A 20,003-nucleotide genomic window follows, 5' to 3' on the forward strand; every position below is an offset into this window, starting at 1 on the left:
TCTGACGGACTGAATCGCTGGAGTCAGTTTCAGTGAATCCACACCGCCGGCACTTTCCTACAGCGGCAGAGAGTTACGACGCGTTTGAGTCCTGCAGCTAATCGGTGTCATCTTTTATGGGCCAGTTCTCTGGAAGGATTGGATGTGTGTAAGGGGCCGACACATGCCGCGTCTAGTGGTGCCTTCAAATGGGGGGGAAATGGGATTCCTTCAGGTGGAAAGTTTCTGAAAGCTCAGAGTTCACGAGTTGTGACGTGTTTGTTGACGTTCTCAGAAATAACGGAAGCCATGGAAGTTAATTTTTTGGCGCACAATAAGTGAATATATTGTAATTTTAGGTATAATTCTTCGTAATTTTATAATATGTCTGAAGAAAATGTTGATATTCCCAACAGCCTTGTTAGCCTCTGTGGCTTCTAGACGCCGACAGTAACGTTAATATTGCGACTTAACCACTTGAACGCCAAGCATATCGTTTACACGACTTCCCATGTTGTAAACACGAGCTCATGACTTTCATTTGAAGGCACCATATTACGAATACATTGTTCTCAATGTAGACGTGCGGCAGGTGCACTCAAACATGGGAGTGATGCGTTCCCAAACACCTATTTTTTTAGGGCTAAAAGTACTACAACTCTTGGAACGCCGCAGCGTGCACCGCATGTCATGTGACGGGGAACAACCAATCACAGCTGGCAGATATCTTTTCTTTATTCCGTAAATATCAGTCTACGGTAAATATATGGAGGAGGAGTTCATCATTTGAGTCCAGGGCTACCCAGAGCTTTATGATCTTTCACACGGACTATTTCAGTGCCAGACTCACACATGGAGCAGTAAAGCTACTGTGAGGGATTTATCTTTATTTTAGTCAGTGAAGCTTCCTGCTAAATTACCACAACATCATCCTCATCGTCATGGCAGCACGCAAGTTTTGGTTGCTTCATAATGGCAGGCACGACAGGAGCGGAGCATCCCAGCACCTTGGATAAAAGGATGAGAGCGGCACGGCTGGTGTTTTCCACGCGTGTTTTAGACGCGGCATGTGTACGGCCCATAAGCTGCCTGCTGATAAACCCTGTGCCAGCACCTCTTCTGAACATGCGTCCTCATGATTTTCTCGCCGTACTGAAGCTGATCTAGACGCTCCTGCCTCTCGTGCTACAGCCAGTAACCAGCTGAGACTGATTGCTGGACAGAGGCAGAGCCGCGTGGCTGCGGGCGGTGTGGATACAGAGTTACCATCCAGAGGTGCTACGTCGGCCCGTTCAGGCCATGTAGTGAGCCCCGTCGGGTCCACGAGGTGGTCTTTTGGTGCTTGCGTTGGCGTTGGAGGCCGTGGGGGCGGCGCGGGGTTTGGCGGCGGGTTTCTTCTCCCTCGAGGATGGTCGCGTCTGACCGACAGGCGTTGTCCCGAAGGCTGCAGTCTGGAGACCGCCGCCGGGCTCCACGATGGTGTTTATGACTACGGGGAGGTCAAAGGTTTGTAATCAATAACTGTCTTTATTTTATATGCAGAAAAAAGCTGAATTTAAATTTGTATTTTCTCTGTTCTGTTGCTGTCAGTGAAGACCTGCTGAAATAAAGTTATATATATCAGTAGAACCAGATATGCGTGTACCTTCCAGCTGCCTCTGGACTCTCCTCAGCTCTTTCAAAATGGAGGTAATTTCCTGTAAATGTCAAACAGAAAACGAGATAAAGTTCCGGCTGCGTTCACTTCAGATCATCAGAGTGTTGTTTATAATTAATAAAGAGTTTAGCAGAAGAACCTTGTTGGAGGTTTTCAGGATGGGGACTTCATTCTCAGCGTTGATCTTGGCCTCGATCTCCTCCCAGACCTCCGCCTTGTTCTGGAACAAAACCCTGAAATACACCCAAACAGAACCCCGACGTTTAGTTTCGTTTTATTTATTTATTAATTTATTTATAAATTTATTTGACCGGGACAATACAGGTAGACATTGTTACACTTAATTAAAGTGCGACCGATGCAATGTATATAGAACTTCTAGCCGTAGCTAATTTGCAGTCCTTGTCCCTGATTAGGCTTTTCAGAAAAAAAAAAAAATACAGAAAAAATAAAATTTCAGAAAAAAATAAAAATACAAGAAAAAAATAAGACAAAAAAATAAAAGTATAATAAAAAAAAAAAAATACAATAAAAAAAAAAAAAAAAAAAAAAAAATAAATAAAAAATAAAAAAACAAAAAAAAACAAAAATACAAGAAAAAATAAAAATATATAAAAAAAATACAGAAAAAATAAAAATATAGAAAAAAAAAAAATTCAAGAAAAAAAAAATAAATAAAAAATAAAAAATAAATATAAAATAAAAAATACAAGAAAAAAAAAATACAAGAAAAAAAAAAAATACAGAAAAAAAAAATACAAGAAAAAAAAAATACAGAAAAAAATAAAATACAGAAAAAATAAAAAAATACAAGAAAAAAAAAAAATACCAAAAAAAAAAAAAATACAGAAAAAAAAAAAATAAAAGAAAAAAAAAATATATAAAAAAAAAAAATAAAAAAAAAAAAAAAAAAAAAAGAAAAAAAAATACAAGAAAAAAAAAAAATATAAAAAAATAAAAGTATAAGAAAAAAAAAAAAAATACAGAAAAAATAAAAAAAAAAAAAAAAAAAAAAAAATACCAAAAAAAAAAAAATAAACAAAAAAAAAAATACAAGAAAAAAAAAATATATAAAAAAATAAAATACAAGAAAAAAAAAATACAGAAAAAAAAATATAAAAAAATAAAAGTATAAGAAAACAAGAAAAATACAAGAAAAAAAAAATATAAAAAAAAAAAATACAGAAAAATAAAAATATAGAAAAAAATTAAAAATACAAGAAAAAAATAGACAAAAAAAATATATATATATATATAAAAAAAAAAATACATAAAAAAAAATATAAAAAAATAAAAGTAAAAGCAAAAAAAAAAATAGAAAAAAAAAAATACAGAAAAAAATAAAAATACAAAAAAAAATAAAAAATACAGAAAAAATAAAAAATACAAGAAAAAAATAAAAATACAAGAAAAAAAATAAAAATACAGAAAAACATAAAAATACAAGAAAAAATACCACCCCACCAAGAACTGGACCTTATTCTGCGAGTTTAGCATCAAGAGCTCCCTTACTTCATTTTCTGGGCCAGCTGCTCCGTGTTCTCCCGGATGGCCTGAGACAGCTGAGACACTGGATTCAGCATCAGGTTGTCCAGAATCACCTGAAAGAGTTCGTTCAGAGACGGAGAAGGAACCAGATGAAGTCCAATGTAAACGTGGTATCAACACTGACATTGAACAGCAGTTTACGATTTCCCAGCACACCAAAACTAACTGCAGCAGTCTCCTTTAGTTTGAAGTCAGGACATGTTCACACTGCAGACTCAGCTCAGGTTGGATGTTTATCTCTCTGGGGGGCGGGGCTTGAGTATGGTGATGCTAGTCCAGCCGTCAGCCAGCTCATAAACAACAGTGGAAACGACTTACAGTGATCACAGTTACAGTGATCAACCCATGGATGTATAAAGAGAACTGGATACAGCGTTGGAGGCGGGGCCCCATTCATTCCTATGAAAGTTGCTCAGTGGCGCATGAAGCAAAAATGGCTCGACTTCGGACTGGAAAAGTACCCGGATCTTCCGGCGATCTTCCGCATCCATTGGGCCCTCGGAGCAGGCTCGTTAACTCCGCCTCCCAGCCCTCGCTCCAGCTCTCAGTCTGGGTCTCATTCACATGAACGGAGGAAGGGAAATAACTCTGGATTTGGCTACTAGTTAATTTTACAACTTTTAGGACCTAATGATTTAAATAAGGACTATTAGAGTTTTCATACTGAGGAGTTGATTCACCTAAAAAAAATGTATCCGTTACAGACGTCTCTTTTCCAATGTGGGAAAAAGTCTTTTTGTGGCCCAATGGCATCACGTGACGGACACGGAAGTTGTAGTACCGCCGTTTGGCCACTACGAAAGTTGGCATCAACGACCGGCGCTCTTCCTGGGGGCTTGAGTCTGTACGGGTCACGATGCTAACAAGGCAGAAACGTCTAAAAAACAAGAGGCGCCGGTGTATATGGACTTGCAGGTGGCGAGGAAGACGTGGAAAGTATGGCTTGTCCATTTTTCAGAGAGAATTGGAGGTAAGCTAGCTATGTTTTACTACATCTATTGTACATCGTTATCTTGCTAGCTACGCTCTGATTACTGTTAAAAAAAAGTAGAAATAAGGCGCTGACGTTGGGGAATCGGCTCGTGGCTCTCGACCAAAATTTCTGAGAAATTCATCCGGAGGAGTTAATCGGTCCTCTTCCCACCGTACACTGCACGGCAAACAGCGCTAAAATGAGTCGTACGGCTCAGAATTCGGGCCAGAAACGGGCTAAAATCGTACGGCGTATGCCCAGCTTTAGGAAGTTAACTGGACATGTTCTGGGGTAATTTGTATTTGTAAAATTCTACTAATTAATAATCAATACGTTGATCAGTTGACACAATAATCAGGCCTCCATACACATTGTCCTGATAAACTGACTGACTGTTCAGTCTGAGCTGCAGTGTGAACGTAGCCTCAGTGGGATTAGACAGTGACCTCTTCGCGGTTCCACGGACGGCGTTGCTTAGAACCGGTCTCCGGCTCATTCATGTTTGCGTCCAGGTCCGAGACGGCAGCAGAACCTGGAGGAACCTTCTGGTAGTTTAAACTGGCCTCGGGGATATGTTGGACCAGCTGGAAAGAGAGTAAAGGGAGTCTGGCTCCGGTGATCCAACTACTGAATATTCGTTATTATCAAGCCAGCGAGCAGCCGGCCGGTGATGGCGGCGCTCCGTGAAACGCATGCACCAAGTCAACATGCAGCTGCGATGGTGGAGGGGGGCAACAGTGTAGGCAGTGAATTTTAGTACTGCTGGGATACAGCGTGTTAACAGCAACAGGTCACTACTACTGGTCACCGGCTACAGTTCCATGAACCAAAAACCAGTTCATTCATGGTGCAGGCCAATGGGAGTTCATGGGAAAACTACTGAGAGAGCACAGAATCAATGTGAGCAGGAATCAGTGTGAATATAACAATCTGGGAGCGAGCAGGGTCAGACGCCACCGACACATTTAAGTTCAATGCAAATTAGGGCCGTCAAATAACGCAAATTCATTTTAACGCCACTAATTTCTTCAACGCATTAACACAATTTATAGGTTGTAGTGGGCTCAGTTTTAAAGCTAGAGTGAAGATACTGGCATCAGATGAAACTAGAACACCTAAAGAATCCATTGGTACCAACCATGTCATACTAGCTTGTTGAGAAAGAGGGTAAATAACGCTCCAAACTTGCGCTAAATTTTGGAGAGGAAAAACTGGCATGGCCATTTTCTAAGGGGTTCCTTGACCTCTGACTTCAAGATATGTGAATGAAAATGGGTTCTATGGGTACCCACGAGTCTCCCCTTTACAGACATGCCCATTTTTTTTCATAAAGCAGCATATTTGCCCACTATGATGTTGATAAGAGTATTAAATACTTGACAAATCCTTTAAGGTACATTTTGAACAGATACAAAATGTGCAATTAATTGCGATTAAATATGTCAGCCCTAGTTTTTACATGACCATCGTTGCCAGAAATTTAAATGTTCAGACAAAGGCAATGAATAATAAAATAATTCTAATAGCAAGTTTTATTTTTAAGCCTTTTGGGCGTTATCTGTCAGCGAAGGGCCTCCAAAACGTCATATTAAGGTGCCCCTGGTTACCAGACAGGTTGAGCAGAGTAGCGGGTTTCTTAAACTGGTTCACATGCTAGCAGACTGATTCCAGCTCGGGTCTGTTTTGTGCTAACTCAGTAGTTTCGTCATTAATAATCCGTCATACAGGTCGACTCAATCAAGACATGTTTTAAAAATAAGAAAATCAAAAATGCTTCAGAACAATCCAACACTGGTGAGAGGGGGAGTGTTAGGATCAGTGATGGTGTGGGAGGCAGGAGGAAGTGATGAGTCAGAGTCAGACACCTGAGATGGTCGAACCCCATGGAAGTATGGATAAGATGGCCTCTGTGCAGCACAACAGAGAGATGAATCATGAGAATCCAAAGCAATGATGAAGCTCCCGTCAGTCATCCTGGAACGTCTGAATGTGTCATCACTGATCGAGATGATAGACAAACCTACTGTTTCTGACTGAAACTGGGAACACCGGCGGAACAGTTACTCTAACACCAACTAACTGTGTTTGGTAACCTTGAGCCTTGTCGTCACAGGTCAGTTCAGACTGTTATAACCAAGGTTATCCACCTTATTCCAAGCCCCCATGATGCTTTGCGTGAATTATGGGCGTAACTTCCGGCGCGTCGTGTCACTGAACCGGAACCGGAGCTTTCCATGGTAACGGTACGCAAATCCTCTCTCCTAGAGCGATTGTATTAATCTAGTAAAACATGTGTGAAGAGCACCTACTACAGCTCGAACAGGATAATGTGATCATATCTCTGCCTTCTACTATGGAGGGATGGGAGGACGACCTGAAGACGTGGCCACAAATTTAGCTTTGTCTTTGTTGTTAGTACAGCCATGAACAGCGCAACAAGTACCACGGCTCCGCAAGGACATCTTAGAAAATGCAAATTTAAAGGGACTGTTTGTAAGAATCAGAAATGCTTGTTAACAGCGACACCTGTGGCCATTAAGTCAACGAAAGTTAGCGTCCTGTTGCTCGTGCTTGTGCTCGCTCTACATAGACATGAACGAGCATCGCTCAAAACAGTGAGGCGACACACGTCAGCTAAAAGCACAATGTCACTCTATATTTCAGCTGCTTGGCAGTAATGTTAGCTGACCAGACGAAGGTCTCTCCATGAATCAATGCTGATACTAGTGTTGGCTTTTCCTGCCTCAGCCTCCCGACCGCGGCCGGAGGGAACAGGGGAGACACCGAAGTTTTGGTCGGAGACGTTAACGTTTCTCTCTGCGGAGCCCCGTCACTTCACAAGACACGGGAAACCTCTGTTGGTCTGGAGGAGCTGCAGCAGTTATTTCTGCACAAACGTCCACTGTACATTCACTAGATATTCTCAGAGCTACTAACTCTTCTGCAGTGTGGAGTGAGCAGCATGCACGTGAGGTGGAGCGAAGGAGCGAGAACGAGCGCGGTGTGTGAGTGAAGGCAAACAGGCAGAGGAGCAGAGGAGCAGAGTACATCAGAGACTCCGGTCCTGGAGACCAAAGCTACGCTCTCCTCCGCGTCCTCCGACCGTGGCCAACACTGTTTAACAGACAGGCTTCACTAGGTAGAACTTTGCGGTTTTGGTGCTTCCATGTAGTTTGTGTTGGAGTCTGAGTCTGAACAGCGTAGCCACACGCGAGCGCGCATGGGACACCGACCTGCAATGATTTATACGTGTAAGAAGTTACTAACAGTCCCTTTAACATTAGTTAAATATCTGTTAAAATAATAAAGTAGGATTTGCTAAATTGAAGGCAAATTACCTTTCAAAAGCCACTATGGTTATCCGTTAGCCTGTGGGACTAACTACTGCTACTTCCGCTACCTCACCGGAGGTTACGCCCATAATCATTTCTACAGTAACGCCCCCACAGAGAATAAGATGGATAGATCTGGTGTGTTCCCAGTTGTAGAAGCTGTGGTATGCGTGGTGTGTGTGTGGGGGATGTGATGTTTGCAGCGTTGCCCACCTCCTCCCTGGCAGACATGGTGGAGGCCGGTGTGTTGGGCAGCGAGGTCGGCGAGGTGACGGTGCCCATGCCGGAGCTCGGCGAGTCTCCGTCCCCAGCGACATCGTGGATTTCCTTCGCCAGGATGGCCAGATCTTTGGCCAGGTCCTGACTGAGCCTGCATGGGAAACACAAACAAAATGTTACCATGAAGGTTTAACCCTCTGAGACCCACAATAGACCCGTTTTAGTCTTTGTTAGGGGGATACAGGGGGTCTTTAGGGAGAGATAGCAGGTCAACAGTAGATGTCACATAGAAGTGGTGTACATCATCTGAAAGCTGGAACCTGAAGATTCATTTGAGATGCAGCTCAGCACTGTGTGTCAAGTTATTCTAGTCATAAATCTGTAATAAACACAAATTAATTATTTAAAATTAATTGTAAAAGTGTAAAAGGGTTTAAAACATTATGACGGAAATATCAAATGTAAAATGTAGCCCAACTTTGGAGCATTATTCAGCCTCCTTCCCAATAAGTTACCATGACATGGTTGGTAACAATGGATTCCATAGATTTTTCTAGTTTCATATATCTGTATCTTCACTCTATCTTTAAAATTGGGTTAAAGAAAGAACAACCGATTGGACAGATCAGCATACTTGCCAACCTTGAGACCTCAAAAATAGGGAGGATTTCAAAACCAAAGCGTCTGTGATGCTGTGATGTTCGGTGAGTGTCACCACGGGTGTCACGAGCAGCTCTCCTCCGTTGGGAAATGATATTATGTGTAGCTCTATTGTCGTCTGGGTGGACACAGTAGGGATTATACACACTGTACAGCGCCAGAAACAGGTTGAGATAACGAAAAGGAAAACAAAATGCCATAAATGCGGAACAATTGTGACCCCAGGAGGAAACCGGGAGAATTGGCAAGTATGCAGATCAGAGTTTAGTTACTCTTTGAACTGAAGGTAAGGTTTGTTGTTTTTTTTTACTTGGCGATCTCTGCGCTGTGCGTGGACCAGTTCTGGTAGGGGTCGACCTCGCTCTGGTCGTCGTCCTCCTCTGTCTCCAGGGAGACGGACTTGGATCGGGTGGCGGCCGTCCGGTGGCGTGGCGTCTGGTGGGAGGAAGTGGAGGGATGGGAGGAGCGTTTGGATTTGGGATTCCCGGCACCCATGTCGTATTCTTCCTCAGAGGACGAGGAGAAGTCGGAGCCCTTCTGTCTGCGACGGGAACCTGGAAAAGAGACTGTGGATTATATGATGCATCTACAGCTGCTGTTTAAATCACCAGGACAAACAATGAAACACTGAGATGAAATCATCCAACCATGACGGCAGCTGAAGTTGATCTTTGTGGAACTTTTTGGATAAATTAATTTGAATCAATTCACTTTTGTATTTTTTATGAATTATTGTTTCTGAATGTGATAAAACTCTGACGTCACAGCTCTGGATCGAGGCGTCGCCGTGGAAACGACTGCCGAGGCTCATGATTGTTCTGAGCACCGACAGAGAATCCATAACGTCATAATATTTTACAGCCAGGATCTGGGTTTCGTGACAACATGACAGAGAACGGTGAAGACTGATGCTGTGGAGCTTTGTTTCCATGGTAACAGCAGCGGGCTCGGCGACAGTAACTCACCAGGGACCTGATGTGAACCACAAGGATAGTAAAAGGGCAGACATTCACCGACAGAATACTAAAACAACAGCATGGTTTACTGAAGTGTTTATCTGTTCAGATTGTCTTGTTGAGATCCAGATTTAAATAATAAATAATGTATTTTGTTGGACTAAGTTCCATTTTTCCTCATCCTAGATCATCAAAGATGACATGGGACAGATGTTGAGGGTCAAATCCTCGATAAGAATCCCACAATAAGACAACTAGGTAACCACATATTGAAAATATACCGTATGACAAGATTTACATTTCAACTTTTAAATCGAGCCAGGACTCACCGGCGCTGGGGTACTTGGCTCCGCTGGACCGGGTACGGGTCGGCGGCTGCTTCCCCAGAGCTCCACCCCCTTTGCTAGCTGCCTGGCGGGCGTCGCCCACCGACGTCTTCCTGGTGGTGACGGAGGACTCAGAGTTCCGATTAGAGAAACCGGAGCGGCCCGTGGAGGACGTCTCGTTGTCACTGGGAGTCGTGAAGGAGCCGGTTCTCTTCCTGGGCATCGCTAAGATGTCCAGCCTGGACAGCTTCTTCGCCTCGGCAGACGCTTTGGACGGCGCAGGGATGTGGTCAGAGTTCTGGGAGCCCCGGTCCGTCTCAGCACCTTCATTATCCGAGGCCTCACCTAGGCGCGCTCGGCGGAGCATGGATGCCCGGGTTGGCCGCGGTGCTGACAGGCTGTTGGACCGTGTCAGAACCTGCTGAGCTGCCGTCTTGGCCGTCTTTCCGTTGTCTTCTTTCTGGAGGGGGGCGATGAGTTTCTTGCTACGGCTGGACGGACGGGAAACTTCATGGTCAGACGATGTTGTTTCGGTCCAGTGTGGACCAGAACCCTGCTGGCCCTCTGACAGATCCAGAGATCCGCGGTTGCCCGCACTGCGGCGCATCTGGAAGCGCTTCGCTGCCTCTGCCTTGCTCGACGTATCTGTAGTCGTCTGGTTTCGGCGTTTCTCGGTAAGCCGTTCGCGGGCAGAGAGTTGCCGTCCCTTCTGTTGGATGGACGGGTTGGAAGAGGACTTCTCCTTTTGGAGGCTGCTGATGACGCCACGTTTTTTAGAAATAGAGCTGACTGGAGCGTTCTTGCTGCTCACCTGGCTCACGGTGCTCGCCGTGTCCACATCTGACTCGCCAGAAAGGGAGTCGTCCATGTGGGTGGAGGAGCCTCCTTTCTTTGAGCTACGACCGGAGCCGGACGAGGGGAACTTAGAGTCCAGAGAGGACAGAGTTCCCTCGGTCTCCTGAAAGTTCTCCCTCCTCTGCTCCATGTCTCTGATGGACGGGTGGCTGGAGATGTGGGGAAGCTTCTTCATCTGGACCGTGTCGCTGGGCCGGTCTTTGGTGAAGCTCTCCTGCCGGACGATGGCCGACATGCAGCTGTCTTTAGTGGGGACAGAATCCTTGTCCTGCATTTGGAGGTCTGGAGCAGAGCTGTTGGGTTTGACGCCTGTCCTCCTGGGTTCATGTCCACTCAGGTGTCGAATCAGGACGGTGGTAGGGGGGGGTTTTGCAGGAGGGTCACGTGTCCTCTCAGACTGTACTGGGCTCCGGGCCCGGTCAGGTTTGCCTGGACTTTCTTCAGAACCGATGTAAAAGGAGGTGGATTTGGTGGAAGGAGACACTTTCTCCGGACCCTTGAACTGAGGACCAGTGGCCCCTGGAGACAAAGATCCCGTCCTGGCCTGATTCTTCTTTGTTTTCTCCAGAACAGGTACGTCATCTGAGCGGCTGGCGTCACTCAGGCTGTCCGGGTCCACGTCGTCCTGAACGGACAGGCGCTGGGTGGAGTCCTGTGGGCCCCGAGGAGGTTCCGGGCCTTGGTAAGGTTCATGGCGAATCAGGATACTCGGGGGAGCACTATCCAGCTTCTCTGGAGGCACCTGGGGCAGCAGCCTTCTTGTCCTGGAGCTGTGGCTGGACTCCGTCTCAGAGGTGTCGTAGCTGTAATTTCCCATCGACCGGCTCAGGAGGCGCAAATCTACAAAAACAATTCAAATCCGTTTTTCATATATACTTCATTTGAATTATATTTTCCAAAATAGAAATTTCAAGGCCCAAAACACAAGATCATAGGAGTCCACATGAGCTGCTTTCTAAACTGCACAGATAGAAATTCAATAGCACCTTCCAGACATTCCCCTTGAGGCGGAGTGGAACCGGGTTCAGCATAGCTGTCTGCCAGACTGGCCCAACGGGAAACCCATTTGGGTCCTTCCAGACCTGCTGCCTGAGCAGACGGTACCTAGACAACAACACAACATGAGGAACGACATTACCAGACGAGGGGACCAAAGAGTCCAACAAGTCAAATATGTAACAGGGAATAACAACACTAGTCTGCATGCAGTGGGACCAGAACATGCTACACAGGTGTGTTTCCAGGGTCTGGTTCAGTTTTCCGGTGTTTTTTTTTACCTGTATGGGGCCGGTTGGGGGGCCGCTGATAGCAGCTGGGATAAAGCCATGCAACGGGTCCACAGTGCTACCATCGCTAGGCAGGTTAGCTTGCTCATCCTTGCCATCATTTATTACAGGTCTATACACTCCTGTGTTCACACCACTGTACTCTGGAGAGTCGAGGACACCAAACACCTGTCAGAGCACAGGGCATGCATGAGGAGGGGGGGCAGGATCACGGCAACAGGAAGGAGCAAGAAGGACAAGAGGTTTCATGCATCCCTGAAGCGATTTAAAACACACAAACCTCACATGAAAGTGGATCTAGCTCTCAGATATACTGAAAAACTTCAATCAAAAGCTGAGCCCAAATTAGACGTTGGGTCGCTTTTACTTGCCGGGTGTGGCGACACGTTTTGACAAATAAACGCCGGGTAACTTTTGTCAATATGGACAAGCTACACATCATTAGATTGGTTAGATTCTCCACAATCCAATTGTCCAATTAATTTTACAGAAACCATGTTAGGTGCGTGCCTCCCTTTGTGTTTTTTGACTGCAGTGAAAATGTTGTTTTTAAAAGGCTAAACGCCAACAAATATGGATTGAAGCAGCACCCGATTCGACTGATACCAGGCCATTAAATAGGCGTTATCAGTCGCTATAAGCACCATAGATGTGGGTCAATAGGGGCCTACTACGTTGTAAAAGTGAAAGTGAAACTTAAAAGCAACACGTTCTAACACGTAAAACTGAATGAAACGTCCCGTTCTTTTGTACTTTCTTTCAGTGATCTACCATATGAATAGATGATACGACTATACTCACTTCTGTGTTCTCTTTGTCTCAGTACAAAGCAACCTAAAGATTCTCTCTACCACCGCTGCTAACAACCAAAAGGAAGTTTTTACATCAGCAGTTTGAATCTGCGCAGGGTCACAAGCTAACAGACCTCTCAATGTGAGTTCACCTGATCGATCATGTTGCGAGCCTCCTCCACCTCTTTGTCCTGTGACTCCGTCTCGATGGTGTAGGTCCCGGCGTCACTCAGGCTGTCGTCCTCCTCGTTCCTCATCACCCTCTGGGAAGCTTTGGGGTCCCCTGCACGGATGCCCAGGGGCAGCATGGGGGACATGGGCGGCCCAGAGGAGTGGACCGGAGAGGCGGTCTGGACAGCAGCCTTGGTGGGGATTGAGGCCTTTGACATTGGTGGAGGCTGTAAGAGGGGCATGAGGGGCATGGGGGTCATGGGGGGCATGGGGTAGGAGACTGGGGAAGGAGCTGGAGGTTCTTGTGGGGAGGGAATTCTTGCGTGATGAGGCGACACCATAACCGGCGGTGCAGACATCGGCGGAGGGGAAATCTTGTCCCTCGTTGGGGAGGAATCCCGTTGACCAGAATCCTTCAGGAATTCAGCGGCGAACTCCTGGGCGAGCTTGGACTTCTTCCCGACACTGCCGAAGGGTCTGATGGCGATACCCGAGGAGGATCGAGAGGAGGAACCAGAGGAGGCCACCTCCCCCTCCGTCTTCTCCCTCTTCAGAGAGCTCGACCTCTGGGGGCCGCCGTGGCCTTGACCCTTCAGGGGAACCGTCACCTGCTGGGTGGGGGCAATGTGGCCGTGCACAGACGCCGGCCGCTCGCCGCCTTTCCGCCGCTCCAGCTTGGCCTTCAGAGCGGAGTACGAGTCGGCGTGGGCGGGGTTGTGCGTGAAGGACTGCGAGCGCTTTTTGCGCGGGTTGTCGTCGAAGAACTCGATGATGAAGGCCTGCTGGGTGAGGTGCTCGGGGGGCCCCTGCTTGGGCACTTCTGTGGTGGGAGACTGAGCCTGAGGGGGACTCTGGGACAGGGGCCGCTCAGGGGCCACAGGTGAGGCCGGGGCCGGTCCGGGTGGAGAGTACTGCAGTGGCTGGTGGAGCATCTGTGGTGGAGCAGGCGGCTGGCAGGGGACGGACGGACCTGATTGAACCGTCTGCTGCGACGCCTCGGACTGCTCTGATTGGATAGAGTGGTGAGATTTACTCCTCCCTCCGTTGAGAACCGGGTCCTCTGAGTCACTCTGGGTTCCATCTTCATGATGGTGACCTGACAACAAGAAAACATCAAACCTGCATTAATCAATGTGTCTGATGTGAACATCAGGAGTCCCTGTGGAGTTAAGCTGTGTTCACACCAAAAGCGAAGGGAATTTTCGCCTCGTTTTACTCGCGTGAGTTTGACCGCCGGAGAGGAGAAGGAGCTTGTCTCCATAGATACCAACAACTTTTCTTTCCTCCATCAACCATGGAAGAAATAACCACTGTTACTGCTCTGTACATGTTGTGGAAGTCCCAGATATGTCAGAAAACCAAACGCCGTCGTGTCTGGGTTCATAACATCACCCGGCGGCGAGCTGTATTCACATCCAGTGCCACTGTACTGACTGTATCTAGCAAGCCACACGTCGCTACTGCGGTATGAACCCAAAATAAACAGATTGTGCTCTGATTTAATTGCAATAAACGGATCAAAATGATGCCGAAATAACTACATAATGATGTTGATTTGTAAAAAGCCTGAATTCATGCTTTGTCAGGTCTGTTACCATGACGACAAGCAAACAACTTTTAAAATGCTTGTTTTCTGAATGGAGTTTGGTTGGATCAGTACCAGGCTATGCAGCTGCTCCATCAACACTCAACATAAAGTCATCTAGACATAAATACGGCAGCAACGTTGTTGTTTCTACCGTAGACAGTCAGAGGTATATACACGGAGTTTAGTCCGCGGGAAAACTTCACTTCCCTCTTGGTGTGGACGCACCGTTATAGACACTTGGTAAGACTCTGACCTTTGAGGGTCTTGATGTTTATGGCGAGGTCACTCTTAGTGCTGTAAACATCATCGCATGTTGGACGTCTCATCATCATGGTGACATCACTGTGGACCAGCCAATCAGCCACTTTGCACTCCGCTGACATCACGTCTGAGGGCGTGGCTGTCGGGATGGCGGTCCTGCGGTGCGGAGCGTGCTGCTTCCTCTGGCGGGTGGAGAACTTAGTGACGTGGTCTTTGATCTTGATCTTGCCGGGCATGCAGTCGTCAAACTCGATGGTGAAGGAGGCGTGGCTCTGAACGACGGGCGGGGTCGGGGTGGGGGGCGACGGCGGGGCCGGGGGCGTGTCCGTGTCCTTGGTGGGGATCTCCTGAAGCTCCGCCCCCAAGGTTTTGGGGGGCTGGAAGTCCTTGGTGGGGATCTCGAAGTAGCTCGGCTCACGGTGGTACGGAGGGAAGGCGGTCTTTGGTTGGGAGTCTGACAACAAGTCCTTCTGGACTTCTGACAGAAACAAACATATATAATATATATTATATAATATATATACTATATTATATAATATAGTATACATATTATATGATAAAGTGTTGTTTTACCTGCATGAGGTTCATCGCCGCTATGAACTTTACTCCCATAATCCTCCTCTCCCCACCAAGATGGCTGACCGTACAGAGGAGTGGGCCGACACCCCGGAGCCTCTGCAACTAACACACACAAACACACACACACACACACACACACACACACACACACACACGGTTTTGACACATTATGAATATTAAATAAAAAATTAAATATATCTTGTATATATTTTATATAAATAAAATATATATAAATGTATTTTTACAACATATACATATATATATATATATACATTTAATTATAAACTAAAAATATAATATATATTTAAATATGATATAATAATAATAATAATAATAATAATAAATATATTATATATATTAAAAATGTGATTATTTTAATTAATTCCAACAGAATAATGATTGATTAGTGGATCCAGTAGCTGACCTCTGATTGGACAGAGAGACGGACAGTCCAACATAAAGGAAACTATCGTAACTTTTTAGCTGTGAGTCACCATCCAGTTTGTCTTGTTTTGTAGTATTATTTGTAGTCATATTCACAGTATTATGACGTACCTTGTGTACTTTTTGTACCGGGTGTTTTGTCGGCTCTCGTTCGGTCCTCCAGCTCCGTCTTCTTCTCTGAAGCCTTCAGACTGATCTGCAGCTGACTGCTGTACTTCTCATGCTGAAACAACAGGAGGCGCCAATCACACCTGCTCACACCTGCTCACTGATCTGATCAGGTAAACAGTAGATCAATAACCTAATCCTGAACATTTACACAAAAACACACTGACCTTCAGAGCCTCCTCTGGAACTTTGTGTTGACTTTTCTCCAAAATGTAGACGTGAGAATGTGAAGAGGAGGTTAAGAAACATAGTGACATCATTAAACACATCACACACACACACACACACACTGATGATGTCATCTGAAGGATATCGTATCCGAAGCGGATGATGTCGGACAGTTTGAGGGTGATGTAGGTCTGATCAGGAATCCTGAGGTCGTTCACAAACGTCTGCATCAAACAACACAAAATACATTCAGTATATGTAAATATCAGACGTCAGACTGTTCTTGAACGCATCATCTTATCTTTCTTGATGCTGATTGGTTCATATCTGTGATGTCACAGTAACTTCCTGTCTCACCCCGTTCAGGCTGCCCAGGTCTTTCACCAGGTGTTCGTCAGTCGTCAGGTTGTAGTTGATGACGGCGTGTTGTTTGTCGACACTGCGAGACTGTCGGAGAGGAAAAGGGACGACATCAACACCTTTAAATCTAGACCAGCGGTCAGCACAACGAACCAGATGAGACGACATTCACACCTTTAGATCAAGATCCACAGTCAGCACAACAAGTTAGATGAGTTGACATTCACACCTTTAAATCTAGACCAGCGGTCAGCACAACGAACCAGATGAGACGACATTCACACCTTTATATTAACATTTATAAACCCTTTTCTGATCATTCATACCAAAAACACTTCTTATTTAATCAGATCAGACCTGGTATCAATAGTGCGATCGATCAGGTGATCGGTGTGAATGATCACCTGGTCCAGAGTCTCACCTGCAGCATGAGCTCACAGTCCTCTCGGCCCACAAAGATCATCTCTTTGGGGAGGCGGTGTCGAGTCCCCGAGCTGCTCACCAGGAACCATGATGTCACACTCATCTTCACAGGCCTGCTGGGAAACCCCAGAGCATCCTGGGAAACGGAGGACAGACAGGTGAGAGATGTGGAACCAGCTCCGAGGCACAATTACACTCTCTGTTTTTAAATCTAACCTTAAAACTCACCTGTTCCTTTTTAGCTTTCCCCCTAGGGTTTTATAATTACTATAGTTTTATAGTATTTTTAGTTGATTTTAATTAATTTTACTCGACCTATTTTGACTCTTTTAATCGTATGTTTCTTGTGTAAATGGTCTTAACCTTGAATTATGATTGTTTTGCCCTTGTTGTCAAGCACCTTGTGATTTTCGCTGATGAATTAAATTCATTATTATTATTATTATTATTATTATTATTATTATTATTATTACATGTATAACGTGTGTTTCATCTGTTTAAAAATGATCTTTCGTTGCAGCTCTGGTATCCACGGCAACATGTGTCTCACATTTAGAATTAAAATGATGATCAGATAAATACATTTATTTGAAAATAAGCTGAACTGAGTCAAACCAGGTCAAGTTCAACTCAAGTTCGGCTCTTTGGCCGTCACCATCCTGGTTTTTGGCCTTCGCCATCTTGGGTTGCGTTCGAAAAATCAAAAAATAACGTCCTAACGTCTTTTGCTAACCACTTCTCCTTGACCTTGATGGAAAACGTCATGAGGTCAAGGAAAAATGTAAAGGAGAATTCATGAGGACTTTGGAAAAGACAACCTCGGTGTTCAGAGAAGCCAACTGCACTTTCACTAGGCTCCGTCTTTATGATGCGACAGCGGCGGATGCTAGTGACGCGGGTCTGCCGTGGTGAAACTACAATGTTCTGAAGATGGACTACAGAAGCTACTGCTTCCCCCGTGCGTTCTTAAATAGCTCTTTCAGTGTGAGCATATGAAAATAATATGCAAGATAAGCATATAGTTTGTTTTCATGAACGGCTGAATGGTGCGTCGCATTAAATGCTGCGGCCGCAAGGAATTGTGGGATGTTATTCTCTCGTTTCCTTTGGTAAAGGATGCTCCAGTGTGTCCTCTGCTGAAGGAGATAAGAAAGGAAGCATTGAAGCTCCTTTCCTTAGCATTTGGTGAATTCGTACAGCTCTCATCACGGCTGCTACTGAGATACTTCCAGGTCATTTCACTCCGTTAGGAACCTTCCTAAGCAAAAAGGACTATTCGAACGCAACCTTGGTATTTTGCTGTCACCATCTTGCTTTTTGGTCGTCGCCAACTTGGTTTTTGGCTGTCATCATCTTGGTTTTTGGTTGTTGCCTTCGTTTTTTTTGGTCGTCGCCTTCGTGGTTTTTGGCTGTCGCCATCTTGGTTTTTGTCCGTCGCCATCTTGCTTTTTGGTCATCCCCTTCATGGTTCTTGGCCGTCGCCAACTTGGTTTTTGGCTGTCGCCATCGTTGTTTTTGTCCGTGGCCATCTTGATTTTTGGCCAGCTTCATCTTGATTTTTGGCCAGCGCCATCTTGCTTTATGGTCGTTGCCTTCGTGGTTTTTGTCCGTCGCCATCTTGGCTTTTGGCTGTCGTCATCCTGGTTTTTGCCCGTTGCTATTTAGATTTTTGGTCATCGCCTTCGTGGTTTTTGTCCGTCGCCATGTTGGTTTTTGGCTGACGCCATCTTTGTTTTTTGGCCGACGCCATCTTGTATGTATATACATATACATACATATATATACATACATATATACACATATATTGTATGTATGCATATTGTATATATACATATATACAATATGTATTTATGTGTGTGTGTATATATGCATTCATATATACACACACACATATACTGTATATGTGTGTGTGTATAACATTTAGCATCACATGACCTGACAGGTGTCCTTGGAGCAGGTAAACCTGTTCACCCCTGTGACATCATCATCACCATCATCATCCTCACCATCACCATCATCATTATGACCATCTCACCTGAACCGAGCCACACCCGGTATAACAAACACACACACACACACACACACACACACACACACACAAGCACACGCCCTCTGGATGCTGGATGAGCCGGAGCGGTTCATCAGAAAACACCCCGCCGGGCCTCAGCGCTTCATCCGCGGCTGCAGGCCGGACAGGAGGAGCCGCTCCGCTCCGGTTTGGCCTGCAGCCGCGGAGAGGAACCGGGTACCGGAGGACAGATACAGACAGACAGGAGGACAGCCAGAGCAGATAACCGGAGACAGAGACAGATAAGTGGACAGACAGGTCGGTCGGTCCCCTCCTCTCCTCCTCTCCTCCTCCTCTCTCCTCCTCTCCTCCTCCTCCTGCAGCAGCTCTTACCTCCTCTGCCGCTCCAGATGCCGCCGCCGCTCCGCCGCTTCTCTCCGCAGATTAGAACCCGTTCTGACGCGCTGCGAGGCGGACTGAGCATCAGAGGCGTCCCGGAGCCGGTACCGGTACCAGGGACAGGGACACGGACCGGGGCCGGTACCAGGGACAGGTAGCGGATCAGACTGAACCAAACGGACTGACGGTCGGTGATGCTGTTATGGCATCTTCTGTCTCTGTCTCTCCTCCTGACGCACCAGCTGCAACCCGCTGCGTCAACACGCACCGCGGCACCGACACACACCGGAAACCTTCACAATAAAAGCCTCTGGATGAAACTCACAGAAGGGAGACTGAGTCCAGATGTGAGTCACTGCAGTCTGAATATCATTTATACTATTCATTATTGATCTGCCTCGGGTCAGAACAAGTGTTCTTACAGGTGAGGTGTTTCTACTTCCTGTTTGACAGGAGATCAATGAGGTGATCAGTTACATCTGAACAAATATTCAACACTAAATATAACAACTAGTCAATCTTTGTTAAATTAATAATTTGGCACTTTAACAGGGTGTTTGTTTATTTAATCAACTTTTCTTCTTTACTATATTATATTTTGATATATTATAATATTTTAATGTATTATATAATATTTTGATATAATATAATATTTATATATTTATATAATATCTCGATATAATATAATATTTTGATGTAATATATACTATTTATATATTCTATAATATTTTGATACATTATATCATATTTTGGTATATTCTATAATATTTTGATATAATATATTTTGATATATTATAATATTTTGATATATTCTATAATATTTTGATATATTATATTTTGATATATTATAAT

General features: G+C 45.2%; 1 protein-coding gene across 4 annotated transcripts; it reads right to left on the bottom strand.

Moving 5' to 3' along the window:
* Positions 1 to 831: 831 nt before the first annotated feature.
* si:ch73-212j7.1 (centrosomal protein of 170 kDa protein B) lies at positions 832 to 19,431 on the bottom strand. Of its 4 annotated transcripts, XM_037751570.1 has the most exons (20): positions 19,146 to 19,431; positions 16,743 to 16,880; positions 16,319 to 16,408; positions 16,107 to 16,185; positions 15,961 to 16,019; positions 15,737 to 15,848; positions 15,176 to 15,283; positions 14,595 to 15,080; positions 12,735 to 13,849; positions 11,783 to 11,959; positions 11,492 to 11,609; positions 9,654 to 11,345; positions 8,679 to 8,922; positions 7,703 to 7,859; positions 6,023 to 6,064; positions 4,604 to 4,741; positions 3,149 to 3,237; positions 1,776 to 1,869; positions 1,625 to 1,676; positions 832 to 1,468 (listed from the first exon to the last, which is right to left on the bottom strand). In XM_037751570.1, the coding sequence occupies exons 2-20, from the start codon at positions 16,845 to 16,847 to the stop codon at positions 1,272 to 1,274; spliced, it is 5,154 nt and encodes a 1,717-aa protein (XP_037607498.1). In that variant the 5' UTR covers positions 16,848 to 16,880; positions 19,146 to 19,431; the 3' UTR covers positions 832 to 1,271. The 4 variants fall into 4 exon arrangements, with proteins under 4 accessions (XP_037607498.1, XP_037607500.1, XP_037607499.1 ...); XM_037751572.1 differs by lacking the exon at positions 11,783 to 11,959; XM_037751571.1 differs by lacking the exon at positions 6,023 to 6,064.
* Between the last annotated feature and the right edge of the window lie 572 nt (positions 19,432 to 20,003).

Source organism: Sebastes umbrosus, chromosome 18 (genome assembly GCF_015220745.1).
Source record: "Sebastes umbrosus isolate fSebUmb1 chromosome 18, fSebUmb1.pri, whole genome shotgun sequence".
In the NCBI taxonomy this organism is placed as follows: Eukaryota; Metazoa; Chordata; class Actinopteri; order Perciformes; family Sebastidae; genus Sebastes; species Sebastes umbrosus.